Source organism: Parus major, chromosome 26 (genome assembly GCF_001522545.3).
Source record: "Parus major isolate Abel chromosome 26, Parus_major1.1, whole genome shotgun sequence".
In the NCBI taxonomy this organism is placed as follows: domain Eukaryota; kingdom Metazoa; phylum Chordata; class Aves; order Passeriformes; family Paridae; genus Parus; species Parus major.
Window position 1 is genome coordinate 94,005 of NC_031795.1, and position 15,104 is coordinate 109,108.

Sequence of the window (15,104 nt, forward strand, 5' to 3'; positions counted from 1 at the left end):
CTGCCCTCGCACCCCGAGTATCCCTGGGGTTCCTCAGCCACAGCCCAGGGATACTGGTAGGCTCTGGGGATCTCCTACTCGAGAACGCCTCGCACCCCAGTTGTTCATGGAAGTCCCAAGGGCCGCCCCACACCCCTCTACAGCAACCCATGGCACGACTGTGGCTGTCCATGGCACCACATGTCACCCCATGTGGCAAATTGACCCCATGTGGGTCAGTGGTGTGACAAACTCTCCTTCGGGGTTCCGGCAGGGTCCTAGTGCCTCCACCCACGTGGGGGACCCTATATACCTTCCCCCATGAGGGGGAGTGCAGATGGAAGTCAAAGTGACGCTGCTCCCCTACCCCAACCCTAGCCCACCCCTAGGCACCCACTCCCACGTGTATGACACCCTGCGCACACCCCCACACCCTCCCCCCACCCATTTTGGGTGCCCACGCTCAGCTCCCCACACCCTATGTGTGTCTCCCCGCCCCCGTGTGCGCAAACACGCGGAGCCCTTGTACAAACCCCACTCCTGTATTTGGCTTTTTTGGGTGCTCGGGATGGGGAGGACACGGGGGGTGCCGCGGGTGGGGACACACGTACAAAAGCCGTAACGAAGCTCCGGTCCGAAGCGGGTGCCTAAGGCCACGTTGGAGGCGCGGGGGGCTGGGCCGTGGGTACCCCCCCTTCCCTTCACAGCTTCCCGGGGGTGGGGCGGCCGTGGTGCCCCTCTGCCCCATCGCAACTCCCGGGAAGGCTGCGGGATGCGAGGGTGTCCCCCGTCCTCTTACAGCTCCCGATCGGTGCTGCTGGATGAGGTCTTGAGCGGGACCGAGTCGAATCCATCCGGCATCCGCTGTGGGGTGGGGAAACTGAGGCCCGGAACCCTCCTGTGGTGGGGAAACTGAGGCCCGGAGCCCCCCGGGGTGGAAAACTGAGGCACGAAGCCCTTCTTTTCTTGGAGTGGGGAATCTGAGGCCCGGAGCCCCCCCCCCGGGGTGGGGAATTGAGGCACGGACCATCTTCATATCCCACCCCCACCATGGCTTGTCCGGAGGCTACTCCAGGGTTGTTTCCATTCCCCCACCCCACCCCTCACCTTGGCCGTCAGGGCTTTAAGCTTTCCAAAAAGTGACATTTCGGTGGCAAAGAGCAGCTCGTCCTCCGCGTCCTCCCCCTCCATGATGGCGCAGCTGTCGGGCGACGTCGCCTCGCTCTCCCGGGCCGCCGCGTCCATCACCAGCTTGGAATATTTGTATTCCAACCTGGGAATGCAAGCGGTGCCGTCACCCCACCCGTGACAGTGCTGGCCCCCGTGTCCTCAAATCTCGCTGCCAATTGCTCACTTTTGAGTCTTTTTCCAGAAATAAGCGGCGAGCGCGGCCAGCAAGACGGCCACGCATGTCCCAGTGGAAATTCCCACTTTTAGCCAAAAATCCACGCTCCGGCACGCTTGGATCACCTGCGGCGGCAGGGCGTCCCCGCCGTGGCACAGCCGGGGCTCTCGCCACACGTAGGTGGTTTTCTGGTGGGAGGAAAAGAGGGTTGAGGGGCCGCGGGAGCCGCAGCCCAGCCCGGGACACGGGGCGGTACCTGAACGCCGCCGATACAGGCGCCGACGATGGGGCGGTGGTGGGAGCTGGAGCAGCGGGGACACCCCTCGGCCGTCACCCACAGGAAATGGAAGGTGCAGCCGTCGCAGGTGCCCTCGGGGCATTTGCTGGGGAGGGACAAAAAAGGGAGGGCTCAGGTGGCGGTGACACCCCAAAGTGTCACCCCAGGGTCGGGACACCATGACAGCGGTATCCCCGAAGTGAAGCATCCCAAAGAAGTATCTACCCATGAGAGGGGATCCCCAGACTTCCCCCGGGGTCTCCTTTGTTTCACTGCCAACCTGAGTACTCGCAGGGCGCCAGTGACACAGCCAGAATGACAGCTCAGGGTGGGGGACTCTGACACCGTGTCAGTGTCGTCCTCAAAGCACCACAGGGACACGCCCACCCATGACAGCAGGAGATGTTTGGGTCACTTTGGGAGTCCCCTAAGCCCCCCTCGGTGTCCCCAGTGTCCCATTCCCCCCACCTGGGGAACAGCCAAGGTGACACTTCACAGTGAGGGACACTGACACTGTGACAGTGGTGTCTCCAAAGAGAAGCACCCCTGGGAAGTGCCCTACCCTGACAGCAGGAGATGCTTGGGTCACCCGAAACCCCCCTCGGGGTCCCCAGTGTCCCCTCCCCACCTGGGGACAGCCAGGGTGCCAGTGCCGAGAAGCAGAGGGTCACAGCGCAGGCGGATGGTGGTGGCCCGGCCACCACTGCAGGGCTGTGTCATGTCGTTGGACCTGCCAGGGGACAGGAGGGTTCAGGAGGATGGTGGGGGCACTGTGTGGGTGCCACCCCCCTGTCACCTGCCTGCACCTGAAGAAGAAGATGATGTCAGGCAGGTCAGGGTGGCCAGGGGGAAAGAGCTCTGGGGGAGACACGATGCTGTCCAGCACGGAGCTGGTGGTGACACCTGTGGGGAGAGAGGGGTGTCTCCAGTCCCAGTGTCATCGTGCCACCAGAATGTCCCAGTCCCACCAGGGTGTCTCAAGTCACACCATGGTGTCCCAGTCCCACTGGGGTGTCCCAGTACCACCAATGTGTCCCTCTGCAGTGCATCCCAATCCCACTGAGGCATACCAGTGACAATGTCCCAATCCCAAACAAGGCGCCCCTGTAGTGTCCCAGTCCCATAAGGATGTATTTCAGTCCCATTGGGGTGTCCCTGTGCCACCAAGGTGTTCCAGTATCTGTCTCGCCCATGTGTCTCAGTGACCCTAGGATGTCCCTCCCTCCCTCCCACCCCTGCCCTCGCTCACCCAGCAGGTGGTCACCCAGGCTGATGGGCTGAGAAGACACAGCTGCACGGGCACCGGTGATGTCAGGGGGCACCAGAATGGCCTGGCACACATAAGAGATGACTACACGGGCAGGGCCCCCCCGACCTGCTGTCACATTGTCAGCACATGAAGCCATCTTCCTGCCCTGTGAGGACGTACATGATACACGTGTGGGGTGGAAATGTGTGTAAAAGGGACTGGCATTTGTGTGTGCAGGGCCATAGGTGTGCAGGTGTGGCTGCACAAGTGTCCACATGTGCCTGCATGTGTTCACACACGTCTGCACAACTGTGCAGATGTGTGTGTGTGACTGTGCAGCTGTGACTGCACAAGGACATGTGCATGTGTGTGTGTGTGTGCAGGTGTGACTGCATGTACACCTCTATTTGCACACCTGCATGTGCGAATGTGTGTTTGCCTACATGTCCTTGTGTTTGTGTGACTACAAGCACATATGCACGTGTGCCCATGTCTGTCCATCTGCATGCCCCTGTCCCACCCACATGCCCAGACGTGTGCCCGTATCATGCCATCTCATGCCCATGTGTGCATGTGTGCTCCTGAGACCTCCTGTGTGTGCCTGTGTGTGCCCGTGTGCCCAACTGTGTTCCTGTGCTCACCCTCCTGAGTGCCCACCCATGTGCCCATGTTTGCACTCATGTGTTCATGCCCACCCACTTGCATTCCCACCTGTGGGCCTGTGAGCACACACACACCCGTATGTGCTCGTGTTTCCAGTTGTGTACCCGCGACCACCCACCCGTGAGTCCAGGTGTGTTCCCATACACGTGTGCATCCTGCCCCTGTGTGCCCACTCTCCCGAGTGCCCACCCATGTGCCCATGCTTGCACTCGTGTGTCTGTGCCCACCACTGGGTGTGTTCCCATGTGTGTGCGCGTTTGCCCACACAGGTCTCACCTGGTGCCCGCAGAGGCTCAGGCGGAAGTGGTGGCTGTAGCGCAGCCCCTTGGGGGTGAAGCTGGGCCCAGTGCCCACCCCGGCACCCATGCCCAGCGACGGGAACTCAAAGTGCAGCATCCGGCCTGGCAGTGCCAGTGCCAGGCTGCAGTTGTTGTAGCATAGCGATCGCAGCTGGGAACAGGGACAGGTAGTTCAGGGATGGCCATGCCACCCACTGGGGACACCCCTGTGGGGACTGTGGAGAGCTGACACCACCCCTCAGAGACAGCAAGGCCATGGTGGCACCCCCCAAGGTCACCCACTGCCACCCACCAGTGTCAGATACTGTCACCCATCTGGGGTGCTTGGGAGGGGCTGCATCTCACTGGGGACAGCTTGGGGACTGCCATTAGCCACCCAGGATAAGACAATGTCACCCACCTTGTCACCCACCCAGGATGACCACAGGTGCTGGTGCCACCTCCCTGGAGATGGCCAAGGAGGGCAGGCATCACCCATCCAGGGTCAGGCACTATCACCCACACTGCCACCCATCCTGTCACCCACCCAGAATAGCTGTAGGAGGCTGATGTCACCTCCGTGGGAACACAGTGTCATGCACTCAGGATGACTGGGGGGGGGTTGGTGTCACCCACCCGTGATTGTGTCACCCTCCTGGTGCTGGTCAGTGCTACCATCTGGGACATCCTGGGTGTAGGGGAGGCTGGTGTCACTCCTCTAAGGCCCATTTGCATCACCCATGGGGACACTTAGGGACACTTTGACCCCCTCCCACCCCCAGTCACCTGGTTGCTGCGTGTGCCAGGGCCACAGGGGTGGCAGGTGGGTGTCCCATCGGAGGGCTGACTCTGCAGGTAGGTGCCAGGTGGGCAGGGCTGGCAGCTGCCCGAGCTGAGGTCCACAGCACTGCCAGGGGAACACGGGGCACAGGATCCAGCGGGCTGTGGGGCACAGCGGCGGCAGAAGGAGGCCACCCCCCCCTGCACGTTGGTGACGTTGATGCTGTACAGCTTAGCCACATCACTGGTGAACCGCCGGCCCTGGCACCGAGAGCACCATCACCATCTGCCGCCCACCACCCACCAGACCCCCAAAGTGGGGGCCCCCCAGCCCTCCCAAAGCAGGGCCCCTGTCCCTCACTGCCTCATGGTAGGGGGTGCGCTGGAAGGCCCAGGTGAAGCTCATGGTCGCATTCTTCTCCACCAGGTAGGTGTACGATTGTTTCCCTGTGGAGCCTGTCCATGTCTCTACCGGAGTGTTGGTGCGCGAGTTGACACCCTGTGGGGACAAGGGGATGGTGGCACCACCCAAATTCACTGTGTCCCCCCCAAACTGCTGTGTCTCCCCACTCACCACCATAAAGTAGAGTTCACAGCCAACACTGCACAGCGTCTCGAAAACAAAGGTGATCCTGGCCACTTCCCTGCTCTCTGTGTCCTCTAGCACTGGGCTTGGAGGGCTGGGGACAGCGTGGGGACACTGCTAGCTCTGTCCCATGGCTGTGTCTCCCCTGCTCCCTGGGGATACCCTGGTGGTGGTCCCCACCTCACCTGAAGCCAGGGACTACCAGTGTGAGGATCATGAAGTCACTGTCAGAGGCTCCAGCTGCTGTGTAAATGTAGTCCCCAGCTACCTCCCAGCCTACAGGGATGCAGTGATGCTCAGAGGGGTCCCTGGCAGTCCTCCAGCAGGAGACAGGGAAGGGACAGCCCTCCTCCACTACCTGCAATGCCCTTGTACTCGAAGTTGATGCCGCTGAGCACAGTGGTCTCCATGTTGGGGGGCAGCACATTCCACCACTTGTACTCCAAGCCCAGCACTGGCTCAGTGCCCTCTGGGCAGCTCAGGCAGGCTGGGAACAGGAGGCAACAGCTCTGCACAGGGGTGGCACCCACCTCCCCCTCTGTCAGCTTGAGGTGCCCTGCTTACCCCTTGAGGCCAGTGATGGGGACAAGAGGGGACAGCCCTGCACTAGCTGCATGTGCCTGATGGTACCACATCCCCCTCCCTGCAGCTTAGGATGCCATGGTAAACACCTCTTGGGGACAGTGATGGAGACAGGAGAGGACAGCTCTGTATTGAGGTGGCACTCCCCTTGCCAGCTCCAGGGGTCCCAGTTACTTCTTGGATGTTAATCTTGGACAGTAACTGGGATGTTCTTAATGGATATACAGGGACAGCCCTGCACCAGGGTGGTACCACCTTTCTCTCTGTCAGCTTGGGGTGCTGTGGTCATCACTTAGGAACAATGATGGGGATAGGATGGGACAACCCTGCACTGAGGTGGCACTCACCTCCCCTGGCAGCCCCAGGATCCCAGTTACTCCTCGGGGACAGTGCTGGGGGTGTCCTTATTGGAGCCATGGGGACAGGAGGAGACAACCCCGCACTGGAGCGGCACCCACCTTTCCCCGGGAGCCAGGGCTGCCCCAGTCACGCTTTGGGGACAATGACGGGGCCGCCTTACCGGAGCCGTTGGAGTAGGAGCCATAGGGACAGGGCTGGCAGGTGCTGCCATTGCCTTTGGCGAAGCCAGGGTTGCAGGGAGGGCACCGGGTCTTGATCCCCGAGGGTGGCAGCCGGGCTGCCTGCGGCAGCTCCTCGCTGCAGATCTTGGGCTCTGCCCACTTGTACATCAGCTGAGTCTGCCGGGGGAGCGGGTGAGCCTGGGGGGAAACCGGGGGACAGGGGGACCTCCCCGGGATACCCCCGTGTTACCTCCCCGCCGGCGTCGCAGGCCGTGTGGGTGTAGAAGAAATCCTTGTCCGTGCAGGGCGGGCGTGGCTTGCAGGACCCCGCGCCGGGCTCTGCCGAGGGGGGACACGGCGGTGGAGCCAGCACAGCCCGGGGACCCCAGCGCTGTTCCCACAAGGCGGGGTGTCCTTATCTTCCCTCCCAGCCGAGGGGCAGTGGGTGCTCCCTACTCCCCACATCATCTCTCCCACCCCCAGGGCCACTCCTGCAGCGGGGACAAAGGGTGTTCCCCCTCACCAGCACAGGTGTCAGGTTTGTGAGGGGACCCGACACTGTTCCCACCAGGGGATGTCAGGTCACCCCTGCTCCCCCTCCCTCTCCCAAGGTCACATACTAAAGGGACAGCTCTGGGAGTGTTCCCTCTCACCCGCGTAGGTGTCGGGCTCGCAGGGCTGGCAGGCGGTGGCCCCTTTGCCCGAGAAGGTGTCGGCGGGACAGGGCTGGCAGGCGGTGGAGCCGGCGGCGCGGGCGAAGGTGCCGGGCTTGCAGGGGAAGCACTCCGAAGTGAAGGCCACCCCTGGGAGTGGGAAGGGGCTCAGGTAGCGGGGAGAGGAGTGCGCGACACCCGGCATCCCCCTTCCTGCCCCCACCCACCTGTAATGCCGATGTTCCTCACCAGCACCGGTTTAGGCACCTTGGACCATACGGAGAAGGCGGTGGTCCGCCAGTACAGCACATTGTTCCCGCGGCTCAGTTCCACCTGAGAGAGGGATCCCACGGGACTGGGTAATCCCACTGCCAGGGATGGGTTTGGCAGCATGGGTGGGGGATCCCGCTGCTGAGGAGGGAGCTGATACCAGTGGAGGGGGTGTGGGGCACCCCCGCCTGTCACCACCCACGCCCCCTCCTCAGCCTCGTGGAGAATCTTCTTCCCACGGGGGGATAAAGAGACGCCGGGGTAGCACCGAGGGACCTCCCCCCGGTGTCACCTCCCACCGGACACTCACGCTGTGGAATTCCCAGCCCTTCTCTGTCGTTCGCATCCAGCGGGACTCCTCCGTCGTGGGCTGGCATTGGTCGTTCTGCACCTGCAGGGAGAGTGTCAGGGACCCCACATGTCCCCAGGGACACCCCCCATGCTCCCAGGGACCTTCCCATATTCCTAGGGACTCCTCCTCATGGACCACTGCCGTGTCCCCATGTAGCTCCCCTTATGTCGCCAGGGTCCAATCTCATATCCCCAGGGACCCCTTCTTGTCTGCAAGGACCCCCACGATGTCCCCAGGGACCCCTCCCATATGCCCAGAGTCCCCTTCCCCATGTCCCCAGAGAACCCTATCACATCACCAGAGATCCCCTCAGGGACTCCTCCCATGCCACCAGGGACCCACTCAGGTCACAAGGGACCTCTCCCATGTACCTAGGGACCCCTTCATTCCATCTAGGACCCCCTTCCATATCCCAATGGACCCCTCCATCTCCCAAGAGACCCCTCCCATACTCCCAAGGACCCTCCCATGTCCCAAGGGACCCACATCCTTCACCCTTGCCCCCATCACCCACGAAGAATTCAAAGACGATGCTGCTGTCAGGGTAGATGTACTCGAAGGTGACAGTCCCCGACTGCTTGAGGCTCACAGCATACATGAGGGTGGCTGTGCACTCATCCGTGTTGGAGGCTACGTAGTCCCCCAGTGGCACCCACGTTGACCTGGGGCAAGTGACATGGCCCCGGGGATCCTGTCACCACTCTCAACCCCACAGCAGGCAGGACAGGGATTGTAGGGACAGCTGGGAGGGTCCCCAGGAAACAAATGGGTGGCGCAGGGGATTGGGGACAGCTTGGGAACATAGCAAGGTGTGGTGCCTAGACACATATCCCTGGAGAGAATCCCCTGGCCTGCTGAGAGCCATGTGGACTGCAAGGAGAAGAGAGTGGGGTCCCCCTGTTCTGGGAATGTGGCTGGATGAGGAACATGCTGCTGGGAGTAGGGAATGGCTTAGAGGGCATCAATGGTGCAGTGTGGTGGTGCCAGTAAAACTGAGGGTTTGGTGGTTGTTGGTACAGCTAGGAGGGTTTCATGGTTGTGGGTACAATTGGGAAGGTTCAGAGGCTGCCAGTACATCTGGAATAGTTTGATGGTTGTTGGTATAACCAGGGGCCTTTGGTGGCTGCTGGTACAACTGGGAGGGTTCAGAGGCTGTGGTAAAACCAGGAGGGTTTGGTGGCTGCTGGTACAACCAGTTGGTGGGAGGTTTAATGGCTGTGGAACAACTGGGAGGGTCTGCTGGCTGCCAGCACAACCAAAAGAGCTCAGAGGTTGCCAGTGAGGATCAAAGGGCTGTGGTGGCAAATAAAGGCACTGGCTGGTGGCACAGGGGTGTGGAGACACCCCCATAGGTGCTGTGGGGATCTCCATGGGTGCTCCATTTCTGAGGAATGTTGATGTGGGGGTCTCATGGGCTTGGAACTTCTGGCAGGGGTAATGCTGCTGGGTGTTCCCTTGCTGTGACTAGGGTGTCCCTGTAATGCCCTGCTGGTGTCACCTCCCAGGGCAGGATGACAGAAGGGCATCGGGGAAACTGGGCATTATGGATCACAGGGGTGTCACACCATCCTGCTTGCTTGCCCCGCACCCAGTCCTGCCATGCCAGGTACCACAGCCAGTGACACAGTGACTCACGCTGTGCAGTTCTCTGCCGCATCACCAAAGCCATCATCCACCTCCAGGTTGGTGGCCACGTTGGCAAAGCCATGGGGCACCTCGTCCCACTCATCGAAGCGGACACCAGTGCCCAGTGAGTAGGTGCCCGCAGCGCAGGGCCGGCACGTCTGTGTCTGCATCTCCAGGAACTCGCCCGCCTTGCAGGAGAATGCTGCCAATGGAGACAGCAGCGGCTGTTGCTGCCTCCTGACAGAGAGGCACAGGGCGTGGAGGGTCATCCCCGATCCCCCTGGTACTGCTACAGCCTCAGCTCTGCATTTCCAAGGGCACCCAGCTGGCAGAGGTGCTGAGATCCCCCATTCTGATCATTCCACATAGGCAACCCCTCCACCCATGAGTTTTGGTACCTGACACCCAGCTCTGCCCAATTCAGGCAGGATGTAACCCTCTGCCATGGAGCCGGGGCAGCCCCAAGGTTTGGGGGTGTGTGTTTGGGATTCCCATCCCACTCATCCCATCCTGGTGAGTAAGTTTGTGTGAGGGGAATTCTTATCTTGCTCATCCTATCCTGCTGCATGTGTGCAATGGGGAGATTTCCATCCAAGTGTGTGTGAGGGGACTCCCATGGCTCTCATTCAATTTGGTGACTCTGTGTGTGATTCCCATCCCATCCTCGTGCATATGTGTGTGTGATTTCCACCCCTCTTATCTCATCCTAGTGCCTGTGTGTGTGTGTGTGTGAGTCCCGTCCCATCCCATCCCATCCCATCCCATCCCATCCCATCCCATCATGTGTATGGGATTTCCATCTCTCTCATCCCATCCTGGTGAGTGAGTGTGAGAGGGGGATTCTCATCTTGCTCATCCTGTCCTGTTGCATGTGTGGGATGAGGGGATTTCCATCCCAGTGTGTGTATGTGTGATTCCCATTCCTCTCATCCTATTCCATGACTGTATGTGGGATTCCCATCCACCCTAACCATGTGTGCATGTGATTCCCATCCATCTCATCTAATCCCAGTGTATGTGATTCCCATCCCATGCTATTCTGGTGTGGTGTGTGGTTTCCATCCCCTTCATCCCATCCCAGGGAGTCTGCATGTATGATTGCTATTCCATCCCATCCCAGTGTTTGTAGTTCTTGTCATCCCATTCCATCACAGGGGGATCCCAATCCCACTGATCCCTTTCCCCATCATTCACTGCCTGCCCTGGAGCTGACAATGGCAGTGCTTGTCTCCCCGCTCTGTCCCTCCCCTTGCCCTCACTTCCCATCCCTGCCATTCCCACCCCCCAAACCTGACCCCATCCTTATCTTGGTCAGAATCTCACAGCACTCAGTGCCCCTGACAGGGTCGGGCAGGCCAGTGCAGAGTCCAGGCGTGTGTGGCACAGCCACCCTCCAGCGTGAGCCTGAGCTGTCACATGCTGTGTACTCGTAGTGGTACTCGGACTGCAGGACACAGAGAGGGAACAGGGAGGGAAGCTGCAGCACTGAGACCTCCTGGGCTGCCCTCACACCCTGAGTTCCCTGAGAGGGGCTACCCCCCAGCCACTGGGTCCGGCTGTGTCTGGAAGGGATGGTTTTGGGTTAAGGTGTGACAATGTCCTGTGGTGCACAAGGCCTGGTGAGGGGGGCTTGGGAGGATGCTCAGGGTGGGGAAATACTGGAGTAGGGCGGAGTTCAGTGTGGGAGGGATGCTGGGAAATGGGGGTGGTTTGGGTGGGAGATGCTCTGGATTGAGGGGAGATGGGGGCCAGGAGGATGTTCAGAGTGTGGGAGTATTGTGGTGGGGCAGAGGTCGGTATGGGAGGATGCCGGGAAATGGGGGTGCTGTGGGTGGGGGGGATGATCTGGCTGGGGTTACCCAGGAGCAGCAACAGCCCTGCACCCCCTCCCTGGTGTGGGGGTGAACTCCTGCATCCCCCCCCGTTCCTGGGAGCACATGGCACTGTCACGCCCCTCCGTGCGCCTTGCTGTGGCCATGACACACTTTGCTCATCAAACAGCTGTGGCACAACCTGGATACAGGCTGGGAGCACCCCGGACACAGGCAGGGAAAGCAGGGGGCACTAGGGGGAACCAGGAAGTGCTGAGGACAGCAAGGTGAACATAACCCCCCCAATCCTGCCAGCTGTTCCAAGCTGGGACTTGCTTAAGGCTGGCAAGGTGACACTAGGGACAGATGGCATGGGCAGGGTGAAGGCCACATCTGGTGGTGGTGTTGGGGGTAGAGGGTGAGCTCCCCACCCTCCCCTCAGCAGCTCTGGGGTGTCAAGAGCCTGTGCTGTGGCTCCATGCTCCCAGCAGCTGCTGGAGCGTGGCAGGTTGATAAGAAAACAGCTGCTTTGATGTTCCCATCAGCTGGAAATGCAACAATGGTGAGGGAAGAGGGGGTTGGGGGGTGTGAAGGGGAAAGAGGGATTGGAGAGGTAAAAGGGGGGTGGAGAAGGAAAAGTGGGGACAGAGAGAGGCCTGCAACACCCCCTGCCCATGTACAGGCAGCATGGAGCCCCCTGGGCCGTCAGATGGAGACACAGAGGAAGGTCCCCACCACCCTGGGGTACCCAGAGGGTCACCCCAACTTTCAGCAGCTCCAAACTATCACATTGCTCTCAGTCCTGAGGGATTCCCTTGGGGAGAGGGTATTTTTTCCCTCTTCCTAAACTTTTTAGATTTTTATTAAATCTACATAAATTGACCTAATTCAGCCTCAGGGTGGCTCTGGGGGTGGAGGGCACCCCAAACTGACGCTGTCACTCTGCTCTGACCAGGGGAGGGAGAAGGGCTGTCCCTAATGAAGGACAGGGGACACCCCCTCTGAGGGATTGATCACCCTTGGGGCAGGTGCCAGCCCCAGTCTATTGTTCCAGCTCTGGATCGTGGAACATGGACACAAATAATTGGATCACAGAAGGAGGAAAAAAAAAAAAATAAAAAAAAATCTTGGCCCAGATTAAAAGCAGCTGCAGGTCTGAGGAAGGGGGAGGAAAATGGAAGGGGGGAGGACAAGATTGGCAACCCAGGGAGGGCATTTGGGGGGTTCTCCCATTGTCCCCAGGGTGGACAGGTCTTCGTGAGTGACAGTTTTTCTCACAGGATACTTTGGCCACCGTGTGCTGGGCTGGGAACGGGAGATGGCCATTGGGATTGTCCCCCCGCTCCTTCTCATCGCCCCAGCAGCACTCGGGGAGGGTTTGGAGAGACCCCAGTGTGTCTGAGGGCTAGGGATTTGGGGACGATGATAGGATGACGCCAGCTGGGGTCCCCAAGGAGACCATCGGGGACTGGCCGAACCCCTGGGGGCAAAGCCCCCTCCCCGAGCCCACAGGAGATCTGCCAGTCCCTCCTTGCTATAGGAGACACCCCACCCCCGGTGCCACCGGGACCCCCGACCTGTCCCCTCCTTGTCCCCCCCATCCTATAGAGAGCGGTGTCCCCGTGCTCCGGGATTCCGTTTCATCTCCGGGGTGTGTGGGGGGAATTTGGGGGTGGTGGTGCTGGTGTGTTACCGGTTACCCCTCCCCCAGCAATTCCCGGTGCCGGTACCTCCTTGCAGACATGTAGCTGTTCCCCGGTGCGTCCCGGTGACACGGTGACAGCCAGACAAAGCGCCAGTGGCATCCACCGGGCTCCGGTACCGGCCATGGCGGCGGCAACGGCGGCGGCAACGGCGGCGGCTCGGCCGGTGCGAGCCCCGGCGCCGCGGCCCCGCCCCCGCCAACGGCCCGGCCTCCGCGCACCTGCCGCCACCTGCCCCCGCCCCCGGGAACGGCACCGGGAACGGCACCGGGAACAGAGCCCCCGGGAACGGCACCCCCGGGAACGGCACCGGGAACAGAGCCCCCGGGAACGGCACCCCCGGGAACGGCACCGGGAACAGAGCCCCCGGGAACGGCGCCCCCGGGAACGGCGCCCCCGGGAACGGCGCCCCCGGGAACAGAGCCCCCGGGAACCCCATCATCCTTGGGAGTGTATCCCCGGAAACGGGACTGGGAATGTAATTCCCGGAATGTGTTATCCCTGGGAACGGAATTGGGAATGTTGTTCCAGGAACAGCACACGGACCGTCTTGGGGCATCACGTCCCCGCCTCCCCGCCCTGGGAACAGCCCCTCCTCTCGACCCCCGGGGCTGGGGTAGGACCGGGACACTGCGAGGTGGAGTCCTGCAGCCCACCGGGGACTGTGTCCCACCCGTGTGCCCCCCAGGCCATATCCTGACGGAGCCGGGCAAGCCCCACTGCACTGGGGACAGGACATGGGGGACACGAGGGACATAGGGGGTACAGGGGATATAGGAACATCAGGGACACTGGGTACAGAGCTGATACAGGGATACAGGAGGAGGGAGGGACACAGAACAAGGGAAATACACGGGATATGGGTGAATGGGGGACACAGAGGGACACAGGAATGGGAATATATAGGAACACAGGGACACAGAGGACACAGTTGATATGGTGACACAGGGAGATGGGGAACACAACCATATGAGGGCCACAGTCTCAAGAGGACATGGCAGACAGAATTGCTAAGGCGACACAGAGGTCCCAACTGTGGTGGCACAGGGTCACCCTGTGGGTTGGGGGACATTAATGACACTTGTCCATCTGTGGTAGCACAGGGATGCCAGCAGGTACCACAGGCATGGGGGACACAGCAACAGGAAGGGATCATGCCTGTCCCCATAGCAGCACGGGGATAACCCCATGCCTACTGTGCCACAGCTGGAGCCAGTGGCATGGGGTGGCCATGCCCCACAGCATCTGCAGTGTAACCTTGGCAGATGAAGCCTACCAGGCACCATTAAGCTGGTGACCCCCCCTCAGAGTGTCCCCAGAGCAGGGCCACCATCAGCAGCCCACCACAGCTGCTTCTCCCAGTAATACTGGAACCACTGCTGTCCCCTAATCACTACCACACCGTTGTCACCACCACAGCTGTCCCCTTTTCACCTTTATGGCTGTCCTCTCATACCCATCCTCTTGTCACCACTGTAGCCACCCATTTGTCACCCACCCTACTGTCCCCTTGTAATGACCACAGCCAATCCACCACCAGAGCTGTCCTGCTATCACCATGGCCATCCTCTCCTTGACAGCACAACTGTACTCCTCTCCATCGTGGCTGTCCCCTGCTTACCATTACAGCTTTGTCAGCACCATGGCTGTCCCTCTTGTTACCACAGCTACCTCCCAGTCATCACCGTGGTCGTCCCCTTGTTGCCACCCTCATCACCACCATTACCACACACCCCAAAAAAAACACAGAGGCCGTGCTTGTGGTGTCACACTCAACGTGTTTCATGGAGCTCGTAGGTCTCTCGAGAGCCCTCGGTGCCCTGCGGGGCTGGCAGGGTCCGTACCGAGCTGACACAGGTGCCACCACAGCCCCGCGCACGGCCTTTGTGTCGCACACAGCTGCAGGGTGTGGAGAATGAGCTCCAGCCCGGCAGGGAGCGTGCAGGGCCCCGCAAGGCTGGCACAGACCCCCGCAGAGCCCGCACGGAGCTCGGTGCGTAGCCCGCTTCCCGCCTCCCCACGTGGTGGCCCCGTTTCGTCTCCCGCCGCTGTCGGGGCCGGCTCGGTGGCGGCCCCGGGGCTGCAGAGGTGGGCACAGGTCAGAATCGCAGGGCGCTCAGCGGCCGTGGCCTCGCCTATCTGATCGACTCATCCCGCCCGGCCCAGCCGCACAGCGCCCGGGGGCTTCGCGGCGCTTTCTTCTCACCTCGGCCCGGCGGGGCCCGGCCGATCGAATAAGATCAACGTGTAGGGAAGGGAGGGTGGGGCCTCATCCATCCATCCATCCATCCATCCATCCATCCATCCATCCATCCATCCATCCATCCATCCATCACTCACTCACTCACTCACTCACTCACTCACTCACTCACTCACTCACTCACTCACTCACTCACTCACTCACTCACTCACTCACTCACTCACTCACT

General features: G+C 60.9%; 1 protein-coding gene and 1 non-coding gene across 3 annotated transcripts; both read right to left on the reverse strand.

Moving 5' to 3' along the window:
* Nucleotides 1-502: 502 nt before the first annotated feature.
* ELAPOR1 (endosome-lysosome associated apoptosis and autophagy regulator 1) lies at nt 503-12,852 on the reverse strand. Of its 2 annotated transcripts, none has more exons than XM_015650981.3 (22): nt 12,703-12,852; nt 10,485-10,605; nt 9,171-9,363; nt 8,050-8,197; nt 7,494-7,574; nt 7,141-7,246; nt 6,914-7,063; nt 6,511-6,599; nt 6,260-6,437; nt 5,516-5,644; nt 5,343-5,433; nt 5,146-5,251; nt 4,933-5,070; nt 4,578-4,832; nt 3,790-3,963; nt 2,851-3,016; nt 2,408-2,504; nt 2,230-2,331; nt 1,581-1,707; nt 1,334-1,512; nt 1,087-1,252; nt 503-843 (listed from the first exon to the last, which is right to left on the reverse strand). In XM_015650981.3, the coding sequence occupies exons 1-22, from the start codon at nt 12,799-12,801 to the stop codon at nt 775-777; spliced, it is 2,964 nt and encodes a 987-aa protein (XP_015506467.1). In that variant the 5' UTR covers nt 12,802-12,852; the 3' UTR covers nt 503-774. The 2 variants fall into 2 exon arrangements, with proteins under 2 accessions (XP_015506467.1, XP_015506465.1); XM_015650979.3 differs by having other exon boundaries at nt 503-891.
* Nucleotides 12,853-14,769: 1,917 nt separating this feature from the next.
* On the reverse strand, nt 14,770-15,025 carry LOC117245550. The gene has a single exon (XR_004500316.1).
* Nucleotides 15,026-15,104: the final 79 nt, after the last annotated feature.

What these genes read in the sequence shown, in the direction of transcription:
- ELAPOR1 (XM_015650979.3), bottom strand. Translation starts at nt 12,801, where the DNA reads ATGGCCGGTACCGGAGCCCGGTGGATGCCACTGGCGCTTTGTCTGGCT. An exon ending in CCTGCGACGCCGGCGGGGAG is followed by an intron (nt 6,438 to 6,510) that starts GTAACACGGGGG and finishes CTCCCCCGGCAG; the next exon opens with ACTCAGCTGATGTACAAGTG. An exon ending in GGCACCCTGGCTGTCCCCAG is followed by an intron (nt 1,708 to 2,229) that starts GTGGGGAGGGGA and finishes GTCCCTCCCCAG; the next exon opens with CAAATGCCCCGAGGGCACCT.